The sequence below is a fragment of the Syngnathus acus genome, chromosome 24 (assembly GCF_901709675.1).
Source record: "Syngnathus acus chromosome 24, fSynAcu1.2, whole genome shotgun sequence".
NCBI classification, from domain to species: domain Eukaryota; kingdom Metazoa; phylum Chordata; class Actinopteri; order Syngnathiformes; family Syngnathidae; genus Syngnathus; species Syngnathus acus.
The window spans coordinates 2,944,590-2,959,905 of NC_051108.1; the positions used below are offsets into that span (position 1 = coordinate 2,944,590).

General features: G+C 41.1%; 1 protein-coding gene across 9 annotated transcripts in view; it reads left to right on the forward strand.

Moving 5' to 3' along the window:
- The first annotated feature begins 2,222 nt into the window (after positions 1–2,222).
- Positions 2,223–15,316, forward strand: part of lama2 (laminin, alpha 2) — a 68,091-nt gene continuing 54,997 nt past the window's right edge. For all 9 annotated transcript variants that reach the window (XM_037245369.1, XM_037245373.1, XM_037245372.1 and 6 more), the window contains exons 1-3: positions 2,223–2,396; positions 14,079–14,249; positions 14,322–14,434. In XM_037245369.1, the coding sequence (XP_037101264.1) occupies positions 2,327–2,396; positions 14,079–14,249; positions 14,322–14,434 (354 nt within the window). In that variant the 5' untranslated portion in view covers positions 2,223–2,326. The remainder of the gene's footprint in view (positions 2,397–14,078; positions 14,250–14,321; positions 14,435–15,316) is intronic.

The window sequence follows — 15,316 nt, forward strand, 5'->3', positions numbered from 1 at the left end:
TCCAGCCAGTGAGGCCTTGTAATGTTGAGCACTATTTTCCAATGCTTTATATTTTTAACAAAATATCGTCTGTAAACTTCCCTAGAGGATGTATTCAAATATCGCTCTATCAGCACCTGAACGATCATTTCAGCATATGCTCCATGCAACCCCGAAAAAGTGATTTCTATGCCAGATGGGAATTAATCGGCACAAGCAGGAACAGACCGGTTTTACTTTTAATTAACTGGAGGCCATTTTTTCAGGTTATATCCTTGAACACTAAACAGGAAAGAAATAGCAGAATTTTGTTCGATGAAAACAAATTTGAACTTTTATAACAATAATTCCACCTAAAATGTATTTAGGGGGCGGCTCGGTGGCGCACTGGGTAGCACGTCCGCCTCACAGTTAGGAGGGTGCGGGTTCGATTCCACCTCCGGCCCTCCCTGTGTGGAGTTTGCATGTTCTCCTCGGGCCCGCGTGGGTTTTCTCCGGGCACTCCGGTTTCCTCCCACATCCCAAAACCATGCTTGGTAGGCCGATTGAGCACTCCAAATTGTCCCTAGGTGTGAGTGCGAGTGCGTATGGTTGTTTGTCTCTGTGTGCCCTGCGATTGGCTGGCAACCGGTTCAGGGTGTCCCCCGCCTACTGCCCGATGACGGCTGGGATAGGCTCCAGCACGCCCGCGACCCCCGTGGGGACTAAGCGGTACAGAAAATGGATGGATGTATTTAGGGTTCATTAGAATCACTTTAAATTGTTGCAGGTGTCCACTGACTAAACATGACTTGGAATCTGATCGGCTTATTATCAACACTTCAGTTATGAGAGGGTGTGCACACTTATGCAAACACATGATATCACCTGATATGACATTCTGGATGGATGGATGGTATGCACTTATATGGATTTTTGTGTACGACGTTTTGTTTATATCTCTAATGTGGATTCAATCCAGATTCGATCAACCTAATTCAGCATGAAGCAGCACTCCACAAGCAAAGTGAGTTTATTTAATTACCACAGGTCTGTGTGTCTTATCTGCGCTGGACAAACGGTTGCGTTAAGTCATTAACAAGCAGTTGGAATTCAAACCGACCTTTATCCTATTCCCAAGATGGCTGCCTTAAGAGCTTGAGAAAGATTATGAATTTTTTTTTGGCAACAATTTTCCCTCCTCAATAAAAACTTTATGAAGCTGGCATCCAGTGAGTTATATTGGCAGCGATAAAGCAGCACGGGGAAATTCATATTTTCTGTTTAATGGCAGATAAAACTGTTGTTCTTTTTTTTCCATTTTGGGTCATCCGTCAGCCCTTCAACAAATAGAGTCATACTTTTAATGTGCTCCATTTATGGGACTCACTAAATCCTCAATTACAGCATTTTAATATGCCTTGGTATTTTAGTGTGTTTTACTTAACCTGCTGTTTATTGTGACCTTTGACCCAGAGCTAATGAATAACCAATCTAAAAGGGATTTTTAAATTCAATGTATAGAAGAATAAATAAAAAGCTACAATCAGGGTTTAGTATGTGTTATATTTTCGGGGCAAGGAGAAAAGAAGAGACTGGTCGCCAGCCAATTGCAGGACACTAATAAAAAAAATAATAGACGTCCATCAGTTCAGCCTCGGTTTCCTGGCGTGTGTTTGTTTCCGAGTCTGAGGGTCACAGTTCCATCACCGCAGTCACTCAGCGGAAGAACACTTCAACATGAGTGCAGCAATTGAGCACGCCTCCAAATTCACAGCATAATAAGCTATTTGCATTACACGGAGCACAAGGATGCAATCCAGTCGGCGCTTTATTTGATTAGAAGTAGGGCGCAGCGTACACGGCGCCGCATTGTTCGCTCATATTTAAACACAATTGGAGCAGATGAAATGCGCCGCACGCCAAATGCCTTTTCAATGCTGCAAAGTGCTTGGCGCTGAAATAGAAGTCATTTGTGCTTTGTATTTGTATACTTGCCAGGAGAAGATCTCTTTGTTGCTGGCGTGATACATTTATTGTTCAATTTTCTTTGTTATTAATCAAGCACGGCCTGCAAAAAACCTGACCAAAATGTTTATTGTAATGCAAATTTTAATTATTTTTTTTTACCTCTTGAGTCAGCATGTGTTGAGTGTTGCAGGGCAGCAGGAGGAGCCCTAAAACAGTTGTCAAGTTGGACCCAAACTTCTGCTTTCTTCATAGGACAACATCCCCACATGTTCCATTCAGACCTAGAGAAGAAGGAGGAGAGAAAGGAAGCAGAGGAGGAGGAGTGTAAAGTTTGCTTCAACTCTTTGCTTGCACCACTCTTTGCTTGCTTCTCCAAAAAACCTCAGGCGGGACAAACATGACGCGGCTCGGGCTGCTGGTGCTCCTCGCCGCGTTGCTATGGCAATGTGGCCACGCGCAGCAAAGAGGTGAGCGTCTACTTGTCTGTCTATACGTCGCTATGCAAGAGCACATTCATGATGAGGTCACGTTAGATTTTGGTTTAATGAGCTAATTAGTCAGTAGCAACCTTCTCAAGAAACACAAGCATCTCGGCGTATCTCAAGATATTTTTTCATATAATTTGAATGGAGAATCACATACAATTAGCCACTCAGCATGTTTCTCTTAATTCTATACCCGCAACTTAAAACCAATCAGAAATACACATTTTAATTTTACTTTGAATTATTCGACACGGTAAAGGCAAATCAAACACTTTTACATTGTTTATATATCACAATTATATCATAAACTGCACGTATTATATGTAAAAGTACGAAATGAGATTTATATTTCAGGATGGTTACATTGAAGGAGGTTTGAAATTCACTTTGATCATCCATGCTAGTGTAATTGAATGTTCCTCTTAATACAATGAAAAATATTAATTAGAAGTTATCTTCAAAGTAATTACAGATGTGTTTATCAGATTATGTTAATGCAAATTCAACGAAGGTGTGCTGAATGACTTCTGAGCTCCCCGAGGCATCATTGAGAGTGTGATGTGAATCCAGTGTTTCTCCCTCTCTCTCTTTTTTTTTTTTACTCTTCAGGCCATTAGAGAAATCAATATTTTCATGAGATGGATCCATCTCAATGTTGTGTTGCTGAAACATGTTGATCGCGCCTTTGCTTTGTTAATGTGAAAGCTGCCACGCTTAGTTGGATGGGTTTGATAGAAGAAGCCTCCACTGGGAAATCTCTCAAACTTTCTCAACTCGGAAAGCCAAACTTACGCCAAGTAATTGATGGTTTCTCAAAAATAAGTGAAGGGGAAAAAAAAATATGATGAGTGGAAGGACCCACTTAAGCATTTGAAAGTAGTCCACATGCATTTTCCGATGTATCATTGTTCGTGTGTATATTTAATTTAGCGTTTTCCTTTTGGGCCCACAAAAAAAAACCTGCACATGCTCTGCAGAACAAAATCTTTTTTTTTTTTTCTTTGTGGGCGCATGCACACTCCCTGCTTTGTTGTCAGAGCCACACTGATAATGCTAAGGAGAAAATCAATAGTTAATTCTTCCAGGGACACAATAGCTTGCTCTGCCCACCTCGGCTTTGCTTTCGTGAAAGGAAAGATAGAAGGCGGGCACGAGTTGATGAATTAGTAAGTGCGTGTGTGTTTGTGTGTTGATAGTGGCGCCTGCATCTTTTCTGTTTACCAACACAACATATCTACATGTACAATTTAGGGCCAGACATTTTAAACATACCGTATTTTCCGCACTATAAGGCGCACCGGATTATAAGGCGCACCTTCAATGAATGGCCCATTTTAAAACTTTGTCCATATATTAAATATATACATTTGACCCGCGGGCCGGACTTTGGACACGCCTGCTGTAGTGGCTCAATATTGGGCCATATATAAGGCGCACCTGATTATAAGGCGGCTTTTGAGAAAATTGGAGGTTTTTAGGTGCGCCTTATAGTGTGGAAAATACGGTAACTGCAATCCCTGTATTTTTTTCATATTATTCCAAAAATACATCCAAATATTGGCCTTGATGTGCTTTTGATGCACTCACGGGAAAAATGAGCATCTTGTTGTCTTGTTCCTCTTCACCTGTTTGAATGTGAAGTGTGTGGGTAGCTCAACCTATAGCCCTCATCTTCCAAACACTTGAGGGCTATTTAAATACGAGGACTCTCTGATGACTCTTGTTTGCAAATCAACGAGGTTTTTAGTTTGACTCATTTTCAGACACCTCCATATAGTTACTCATTGAAAAAAAAATGTGGTAGTAAAACTTTCGTGATTCGCTGGTTTGACCTTGTGGTTAGCCTGACACAGTACGCCCACTGACCCTTACAGGCCTGCAGCTGCAAAGAGTTGATCCCCCCCCTGTCCTTGCTCCTTCTCTGGATGTTGTTTTCCCCTCTCTGATCTGTCCACATGCTTATATTTTGCCAAGAAAGCTTCCTGGGGTAACACATGGTGTCAATAATGACCCCCCCCCCCCTACGCACACATGCATCCCCTCCTCCGCTGCATCCTCTCATGCTTACTACTTTCTCCAGCCGTTCCTCAGACTCCTCGTTGGTGTATCCTTTCACTGACAAATAACATTTGTACATGCTTTATGAAATCCGGATGGACTATAACTTGATATTAAAAAAAAAACAAAAAAAACATCAAACATGTTTCCCTGATGGATTCAGGTACCATTTTCACATTTCCACCCATCAAAAGCTTTCTGCACTTTTGTGTTGTACCATTTCATCATTTCACCCGTCTTTACTGCTCGCTCGCTCCCTCCCCTTCCCATTCCCTCCACTCCACTACTCATCTCTTTCTCCACCTCCTCAGCAGCCTCCCTTTCATCTTGGAGTTAGAGCGTGGCTCACAACCTCTGCAGCCATAGCCTAGATCTATGTTTGGCCTCACTTTATTTGTCTCCCCTGCTCGTAGTTTGCTGCTGGTTGGTTCAACACAGCAGTTGGCTAAGGCATTCACTGATAGTCAAGTGAAAAATAACAAAAAATGACCAGATTCGCTTCAGATAGACAAATGCTCTTTGGCTTTTTTTTTTTTGCTCACCTCTGTCAATTTCAAAGGTGGCTGTTTTATGTTGGAAGTATGGATTCATCTGGTTTTTAGTAGACCGCTGGTTATGCTCAACACATGCTCACAGCATGTATTGGTATCATGGGAGGCGATTCCCAGCCGAAGGTTTGTTGTTGCATCTGTTGGTTTGGTGTGTGGTCATGCTGTGATGATTTTTTTTTTTTGGTCCCGACCTTCAATATTAAGTTGAACTCTAACCTCTCACACTCCTGATCTTTGACCCTTTTGAATTGCCTCATGTTATAATAACCTTACCCTGCTGCGTGGTCCTAGCTCTAAAGGCCTGATCTCCTCTAGAAGTAAAAACGAAGTTTGACTTGATCAATGTGTTTTACAAGCGTGTTGCAAGTTTGTATTTAAATGACTTAGTACCTTTCCAAAGCTCATGAAATAGAAAATGAATTCACCTCTAAGAAAATCTGCCACTTGCGACCTCATCTGTCCATTAAACTCAACCAGTCATTGGAATGTTCGCAGTAATAGAACGGATGGTTGGTTCTAATTTTATTTCCATACATATTTTTTTTAATTGGTTACCGTATTTTCCGCACTATAAGGCGCACCTAAAAACCTCCAAATTTCTCAAAAGCTGACAGTGCGCCTTATAATCAGGTGCGCCTTATATATGGACCAATATTGAGCCACTACAGCAGGCGTGTCCAAAGTCCGGCCCGCTGGCCAAATGTATATATCTTATATATGGACAAAGTTTTAAAATGGGCCATTCATTGAAGGTGCGCCTTATAATCCGGTGCGCCTTATATATGGACAAAGTTTTAAAATGGGCCATTCATTGAAGGTGCGCCTTATAATCCGGTGCGCCTTATAGTGCGGAAAATACGGCACTTTGAATTAAAAAAAAAAAAATCACTCAAATTGTTTGAAAAGTGAATCACTGAATCAGACTCCTGATATCTGTATTTGCTGGCAGATATGTATGCAGTGCACATCGACACTTTGCAACTAACCTTCTAGGTAGCATTGAATTCAAGCACACACATACACACACACACACAGACGCACACACCAAAAGAGAAAGCAAACAGAAAAGCCATTATTTTCTTGCTGAATGTTTGTGTGATTCCGCTGATAAAGCATCAGGTAGAATAAGAGTCTATCAGAACAGCCTGGTTGGTTAGAAGGCATTTATAAACCGGTTCCCTATGTGTGTGTTTGTGTGCACCCACACAGCTAAGGAAATACTGCGAGAAGTGGAGCTAAGGTGGCAGGAAAAAAAAAAAAGTTTCTGCATACATTTTGATTTTCTATTATTCCTGTGGCTTTTGTCACTGAAGCTGTGTGTACACAGACAGAGGGAGAGGTCTGTATTCAGAATTTCACATTTCCATTAGCTTTTCCATTTTTGTGGTCCAAGGTAAACCCACAGAGAGGCCAATGCAGAGCAAATGTTCGCGTTTGACAAAAAGATGAAAAATGTGTGTGTGTGTGTGTGTGTGTGTGTGTGTGTGTGTGTGTGCCGGAACACTAATAGACTGGCTGCATCTGGGAATTAGGTGCAAGGTTATGAGTTACTAGTCCACAATGTCACTTTGCTGTTGAGGACACAATAAGTATATTTGGCTTGGTCGTAATATGTTGCTTTATTAATTATTATCCGCACGACCTTAAGGAGAAAAAGTCCCGAGTCAGCGGTGAAGACTTGTATAGCTAAAAGACTAGCGAGCTAAGACAGGCTTTAATATCAGTGAGTTATTTGGATGTTTCTCTTCTTGCTGACCTTGTTTGGACGTGCCGAGGATAGCCGACCTAAGCGTTTAGACGGTGGGTGGTCCGTCAGCACATTTATTCTCAGAGAAACCCACTGCTCGGTTAAAGCAAATCAAGACGTTCATTGTTTGTGGGGACGCCTTGAATAAAGGCCCTTTTTTGTCTTGTTTGTATTCGCTGAGCTCATTCTGTTGAGAACTAAAGCCCCAAGAAACACATTCTAAGGGGGATCTTGCATCTTACCTGCCAATGTTATGCACAGCAGACATTAATGATCCGACAACAGATCTCCAAAAAGCTCCGACTTATCTCGGTTTGCGGATGCTTTAGTGAGCAAATAACACCTGACCCTCTGGGAAATATCTTTGGGGGTATACTCTGATCTTCAAATTAAGTTCCGCACACCCAGGTATTATAACAATACTGCTGCGACCTTAATGTCAGCATTATCCCCTGTACGAGAACTTTTTGTCTGGTGAAATGACCCACTGAACATTTTCCCACAGTAGACTTTGGCCAAAGATGAATGCAGATTTGAACGGAAACATCTATCAGGGTCTTGCGTAAGCTAATGAAAATAATGTCACGGGGAAAGTGCGCGGTAATCACGGCTGAAGGCGGATCAAGAAAATATTGTGTTAGCTGGTCTGTGTATTTTGTACATTTCATCACTATTTCACAACAAACGTGTCATCATCGTATCTCTACAGCAATAAAACCATGTTGTATTCCGTGCTTTGCTGTATGACTATTTTTTTTTTTGTGCTGCCGGGCACATGTCCATTCGTAAAGCATTTCTCATATTGGAAATTCCTTCCAGGGACTGAGACTGAATGACTTCACAACGCAAAGTGTCGTAATCGGGAATCCAGATTTCATCCACTTGCTCACCCTGAATAATCTCTCCTGTTTATTTACGTTCAACTTTTTCATTTTCTCAATTCCATCATCGAACGATCGCATTTCATGATTGACCAATTTCTTCTATCTTGATTGATTCACTTGTGTCTTTTTCTTTTGACCCTCCATCTGCTCTCCCCCTTTTTTTTTTTTCTCTTCCTCTCACTCCTGCCCATAGGGGCTCATTCATAACCTGTACCCTTTACCCACCAAGCTATTAGGTTTTGCTAACAGTGATATCCATTGGGTGAAAATCAATGTCTATCCAGGGAGCAGTTTGTCCGTAGTGCCACTGTAATGAATGCTATGCGCTCCGCTACACGAGCGTGGAAACACACTTTTCTTTCACACACAATGGCGCGAGTACACTCAGTCGTGTTCTCGTCTTGTTTCAACTTCGTATGAATTTGTGAGTTGACGAAAAATAAATTGCAAAACCCCAAAGAAAACTCAACCACATTAACGACGTAATCAATTCCATCGGGCCAAACACAATCAGACCAGCTATTAGCAGAAGTCATCAGCGAGGCCCAAAATCAGTGAGTCAGCATCCTGGAGTTCAGCTCTGCCCTGATCAATAGTCATCTTTTAATACTGCGTGAGAGCCCAGAATTAAAAGCATTGAACGCAGACATCACTTGAACTGATTGTTTTAATCGTTTTCACTTGAAAGTCACTTGGGATAAGGAGGATATTATTTCCATTATAGCCACAATGACCTAAGTTGACCTACTTTTGGGTTCTATAGTACCGTATTTTCCGCACTATAAGGCGCACCGGATTATAAGGCGCACCTTCAATGAATGGCCCATTTTAAAACTTTGTCCATATATAAGATATATGCATTTGGCCCGCGGGCCAGACTTTGGACACACCTGCTGTAGTGGCTCAATATTGGTCCATATATAAGGCGCACCTGAGTACAAGGCGGCTTTTGAGAAAATTGGAGGTTTTTAGGTGCGCCTTATAGTGTGGAAAATACGGTAATTCTGGTGTACCAGGAAGGACACATCACCTGTTTCGCTAGCCTGGGTTGTGATCATCTGAACCGCAAATTATCATAATTTCCAGACTTTTCGGCAGACGCGGTCACAAGCGTGTGAACGTTTCACTGCGGCCGGATATCCAAACCCTGTTTTTGATTAACATCTGTCTTTTTATTCATTCTGGCTTGCAACGATTGTAGCTCATGCTCACGTCGTTGGCTGACATCTGTTAACAGGCTGTGAAGTGCTTCACTTAGAGTGGGGAGTACAGTGCAAAAATGTAAGATTAGTTTAAAAAAAAAAAAAGAAAATGAGAAAGGACTCCGAAAAATAAAAGAGACATGAGAGCTGAAAAGATTTAAATGAATGCTATTAAGGTTTGTTGCCTGTTTTGTTTTGTTCAATCTCCTCTGTAACTCCTTTTGCAAAACTCATGCACATCCATCTGGATTTCCAATTACCCAGAATCCCTTGTGGACCCCACTGGCCTCATCCAGAAAATGATGTTATTTCCTGGCCTGTCAAGACTAAATGTACTAAGTCCGAAAGAGCATGTGCACACTCATCTACAAAAAAAACCGGAATACTGACATTGTTAAGCCACAAGTCATCCCGTACTTGCTGTCTTTTTTTTTTTCATGCATTGTAAATTTGTTGGGGTACCAATGTGCTCAGCAAAACATTACTGTCAAAACATTCCGATAACTCTCCCAAAGTCTTTTGAGGTTGCTCCGCGTAAGACCTTGAGATCTTCAAAAGTTTTGTCACACCATTAACGTATGCAAACCCCGCCGCCGTCTCGATTTTGTTGTGATCACAAAAGTGTTATGAGCTTGGAGTGCCTCAGTGACGACAAGGTCAAAATGTGGATCGCTAAGCCAGACTTTTCAGTCAAAGTCGGAGCAATCGGCAGCGAGGGCGGTTTTGACTGCTGAGCTAAAGATAAATACCAAAAGTCATATTGTCATTCTCGCCTATGCCCGTGTGTATGTCGGGTTATAGCAGTTGTAGCTATGAGAAGATTAGATTCTTCAGCGGTAATAAATCTTGACTAGTCCAGAGATCAAGTTGCTCTCCTGTAAATCTGCTCAATGGCATGTTTTCATTACCAAGCCCAACATATTCCACATATCCCCCCCCCAGACAGTGTAAATGTGTGTATTTGTTTGTGTGTGTGTGTGTGTGTGTGTGTGTTGTAGCCTTGGCTGATGATAGGGTGAGTGCAACACAAGGCTAACCCAGATGAGTTCCTACTTAAATCATACATGTGCATTTCAGAGGTGCTTGGGGATGATTTAACAATGTCCACTGCCTCATCAGGTATGATGAGTGTGTGTGCGTGTGTGTGTAGAGGGACTTCTCGTAACACGGCTTGATAGATTTACTACTAGCTGTCCTGAACAGGCTTAAATCACTCCAACCACTTATCCAGGAGTAATTGAAAGATTCTGGCTGGACTTTTTTTTTTAAGATCCGACTTCGTATCGTTTCAATGCGGAACAAATGTAGGTGTTTGATTGACTGCCTGTCCAAAATATATATTTCCAGTTTTGATGTCTGCGCTTGACAATGTTGTCTCTTCTTGTCTGCAATGTGGATTTAATTGCTGAGAGAACCACAGGGCATCAATCCCCTCTTCAGGGAGGGAGGGGGAGTAGGGGGGGGGGGGGGGATTACCGTCTTTAACTCGGTGGTTTTCCTGTTTAGTCTGACTTTATGACTGTCTGGGAGAGGACATCATTTACAAAGATCAACCCCAGCACAAATATCCAAACACTAAATTGTGAATGTGTGATTGTTTTTCTCTGTGTGGGAGAGAAAAAAAATGGATGGAACCTCCGAGGCATTTAACGTAGGTGTATTAAGTAATATCAGATCATTTGATACTTGAATATATATAACGTTGTTACTGTGGCAGATTTATGATAGTCACAAGGGCTTTGCCGTTGGAGATGCGGTGCCATTGTGAGTCTAATTGGAAAAAAGCAGGGAAGTGGGTGGGGGGAATATTCTGACCTTTCTGATCCGCCCACATTTGCTCTCTGTTTTTTATTTTGTTTGTTTAATAAATAATTCAAGGCAGTATTTCTACAAAGGGTGACTGTTTGCTCGAGGTTTTCATTTCGGAGCTTCATTTCAGACTCGGACCACAGGCCGAGGCAGGAAGTCCGAGTGAGAGGAGGATGTTGACTTAGTTTTTAATTTCTCCTAAAACCCCCTGGAGGTGGGGCGAGAAGTGACCACCAGATGTAGAAGGAAAGACATTTTTATTGCGTAGAAGTTAAAAAGCTATTTTTATTAACACCACTGTATCCCAGATTTGTATCCAAATCGTTCTTTTCGGCAATGTGATGTAATAAATCGGATAACTGCTGCCTGCCACTTTGAAATATGACAACAATAGTTCAGCAAAATAAAGACACAAATGGTCACGTGATTGTCGGCAGCCTTTCGCATATATTGCGTTTTTATATTTGTTTTCCGTAATAGATTTCCACAAGCATAATTAAGAATTTTTTTTTTTCATGGAAGCCTTTATTTTTTTCCCGAGCCTTAGATCATGAGTCTAATCTGATTGCACCCGATATGTTACCACTGTATTTGTCCCTTATTAAACTTCATGAATAAAACATGAAAAGCAAGTTATAAAAAAATAAATAAATAAAAGCAGCAATGATGCAGAGTATTAATGAGTCCTGCTGTTTTCAGTTGGCTGGAGGGATTTAATGAAGCGACTGGATGGTTTTGTATATCACCAAAGCAGCTTGTGAGCCTCAGACAAAATCTGATTTCATGGTTTTTGTCGCATTTTGTCTCCTTGTGATAATTTATGTACATCTGCTGGCTGGGGCCTAATTTCATTCCAATAATTAATGTTTGACATCCTGTTTGTCCTATATTTCATCAATTTTAGATCTTTGGTATGCACAATTGTCAGGTTCTTTTGAAATTATATTTTGTGGTTAATATTTTCCATCACCTTTTAGTCAACAGTACGGTTGGATTACCAAAGGATATAGAAACGTAAATATATGTCACTGTTATGAATTTGTTGTCGTCACGGATTTCTTTTTCCTTGTTAATATATTAAGCCCAAAATTCCGACATATTAAAATTCTCATCCGGGGCATTCCCATGAGAATACACAGAATTGCTGAGGTATGGAAGTTGTTGTTACTTTTCAATTTCCATTTCAGCTCTCATTGAGAGAAGTTCCTCGACCTCATGTAAATGAGACCTTCAGATGTTTGCATTCATCTGGATCCTCTCCCGTCTGGTTAAGTTCTCGTCCAAATGATTCGGACATTTGCATTCTGGCATTGCTCCTTTGAATAATGTCGAGGGTTTGAAGTGTACACGAGAGATTTTCTTATGATACGCAGAGATCAGAGAGGTTAGGTTGTATGTTTGTGCAGATCTCCGTGTGGCTCACTTGTTTGCTTTGTGCATGTCAAACTTGACTTGATCCATATTTTAGCCGTTTTATGGACACTTACAGGGAAAGTATAACATGGAGTAAAACTTCAGTTCTTAATATGAAAAATAATTCCGATATATCGCGGTCTTGTTATCAATCCGAGTATCTTGAGGTGATTGCAATGTCCTTTCCAAACAGGAAATGAGTTTTGTTCTGCTGCTGTTTTCCAGATAGCGTCTGGTTTGTTGTTTGCGTTAAGTGAAGTCGACTATCTTCTCACTCCGAGTGCGTAAATATTATTGAAAAGAGAAAAATCGGCTTTACCGTATAGCGGTTTGCGTGTCTGAACATTTATCACAACTGTTTGTTTAGGGATGAATAATGCCGCAAAAAGCTCGATTATTTTTCTTTTTTTTTTTTTTAAACGGAACGGCTAACTGTGCCCGTCAGTTTTCCGAACTCTATTTGCTGCCTAGCATTTTTCATTTTGGGGGTTTATACTTGCACACAACTTTTTCTAAGTAGATGCATTCACATTTTCCGTATACTACGTGCGAATAAAGCCGATTATAGTAGTCTCATCCCTCATCTCTCCCCCAGCCTTGACCCTTTTAAACAACACTATCGTTCTCTGAGAATCCTTCCATCCATCTCGGCATCTTCATCAATCTTTCCATACCCCCACCCAGCCTGGAACGCTCAAGTGCTGGAGGAAGGAGGTGCACAGAGAGATGATCCCGTCTTTCCTCACCTCCTTTTTATTCCATCATGCTTACATCTAGCCCCCAAAACTCAACAATAACACATCCATCACACACACACAAACACACACAGTGGGACACACACACTATGAAGACTCATCTTCTCTCATGACAGAAGCAGCAAACATCGTTTCCCTGCACATTGTAATAAAGAAACCTTGGGGACATTTTCGGCTTTAATGTGGATTGATCTCCATTACTACTGTCTTGTTTTAGTGACGATATTGATCAAGTTCCCTGGCTCACTATTCTCTAGTCCAGTGTTTCCCAACCTTTATTGAGCCAAGGCGCATATTTTACACGGAGTAACACACAGGCAAGTTTCTTTGGTCTTGAGGGCAGCGAGACAAAAACGAAGAACCTGAAGGCAGAAGGATTTGAAATCCGATCCCTGCGTCCATTGTTTTGCTCTCTTTTCATCACCCATGTAACCCACGACCAAATCGGGATGAGTCATCACCAAGCCATTAAGTATTCACTAAAATTCCCTGAGGATGTTTTGGCTGGTCGACCAATTTTCCAGGCAATTAAAGTAATTGATGACAAAATGTCTTCTAAGAAAATCTGGAAGGCCCAGTCAATTTGATGCCCCAAGAAAGAAAGAACATTAAATTAGTAAATTTAGCATCTAGTTATCATCTATTTTGTTGTTAAATATTTTCCATTAACAGTAGCACTGAGTTTTTATTGGACATAATATCAAAGATGATGCGTGTGAGAACATTTCGAAAAGATTATTTGGATGTCTCCAATGTTCTTCACAGTTCGACAATATTTGACATCTGCTCCAACAGCTGCTCTCATCTGGACACACACGCACTCCATTTCTGGTTCACACGTTTTTCTTTTTTTTACATTTCTATGTATCTGTGTTTATATTTTCGTGGTAGTGCACCTGTTGAAAAATGACTCGTCCCGCTCGGACCAGACTCGGATATTTGACATTTCATGCTTCTCATGTTCGGTATGTGTGTCTGATGTTTGCCAGACCGTCACATGTTGAGAATTGAATATATATAAATATATACCGTATTTTCCGCACTATAAGGTGCACCTAAAAACCTCCAATTTTCTGAAAAGCCGACGGTGCGCCTTATATATGGACCAATATTGAGCCACTACAGCAGGCGTGTCCAAAGTTTTAAAATGGGCCATTCATTGAAGGTGCGCCTTATAATCTGGTGCGCCTTATAGTGCGGAAAATACGGTAAATATTTGCTGTATTTGTAATTTTTTCATTCTAGGTTTATTCCCGGCTGTTTTGAACTTGGCGACCATGGCGAATATTACAGCCAACGCTACATGTGGTCTATCTGGGCCGGAGATGTTCTGTAAACTAGTAGAACATGTACCAGGTCAGCCTATAAGAAACCCACAATGTCGAGTCTGCAATCAGAACAGCGCAAAACCATTTGGTAAGAGAGACTCTCCATCTTGTATTTTCCCAAAACAAATTTCTGGAGGACTACTGCTATGTTTGTCAACAGAGCGCCACCCGATCGAATATGCTATTGATGGGACCAACCGTTGGTGGCAAAGTCCATCCATCAAGAATGGAAGGGAGTACCACCATGTGACGATCACGTTGGACTTGAAACAGGTACAAAAGAAGCCAAACTGCAATGTCAGCATGAAATCAAATCACATTTGGGACTCCATCATCTCTGGATGGAAATTGTATCGCTGACAATACCCATTTAGCTCTTTGGAAGTTGGGGTTATTTTCAAAAGAGCTTTTAAAACCAGGTCATGTACCTCTATTGTCCTAGTCAAGCTTCCATAGAGTGCCACAGATTGACAATCGATTATAAAAGTTGAGTGCGGGCTCGACGATAATAATCATCTCCATTCACAGTGCGGGTTCTTTAAGAGCTTTTTAATGCTAGAGATGTTCTTTCTCTTGGCGACCACCTTCTGAGCCAACTTATTTTTAAAAGGCCACATTTTTCTGAGTCATATTTGAGCTCATGCTCCTGGGTGCAAATATGTGCCGGATATTGTTAATTTAGATGGATGTTAGATCAAGTCAAGTCAAGTCAAGTTTATTTATATAGCCCTAAATCACAGGCAAGTCTCAAAGGGCTTCACATATCCAAAAAATGGACAATTATTCCCAAACATCCCCTGATCTTAAACTCCCAGGAGGGCAAGGAAAAATAAGGAGATGATGAAATGTGGACCAAAAAAGGGTTTTCTGTCTATAATATCAACAGCCGCAACTTTTCTAAGACTGCTTAAATCAAGTCATTACTTTCCTTTATAACATCGCTATTAACATTTTTGTGAAATTTTGAACCACTTCACAATTCTGGTAAATTGCAGTTATTATGGAAATGATTCGTGGACAGTTTGATGAATGTGGTTTAATGATACACTGATTGGCGGAAGGCGGGAGCTGAAGCTTTCAGAGCGATCGGGATTGCGAAAGCAGCTGTCAATCAAAGTACTTTTAATATCCACACATTATGAATACCACAATACG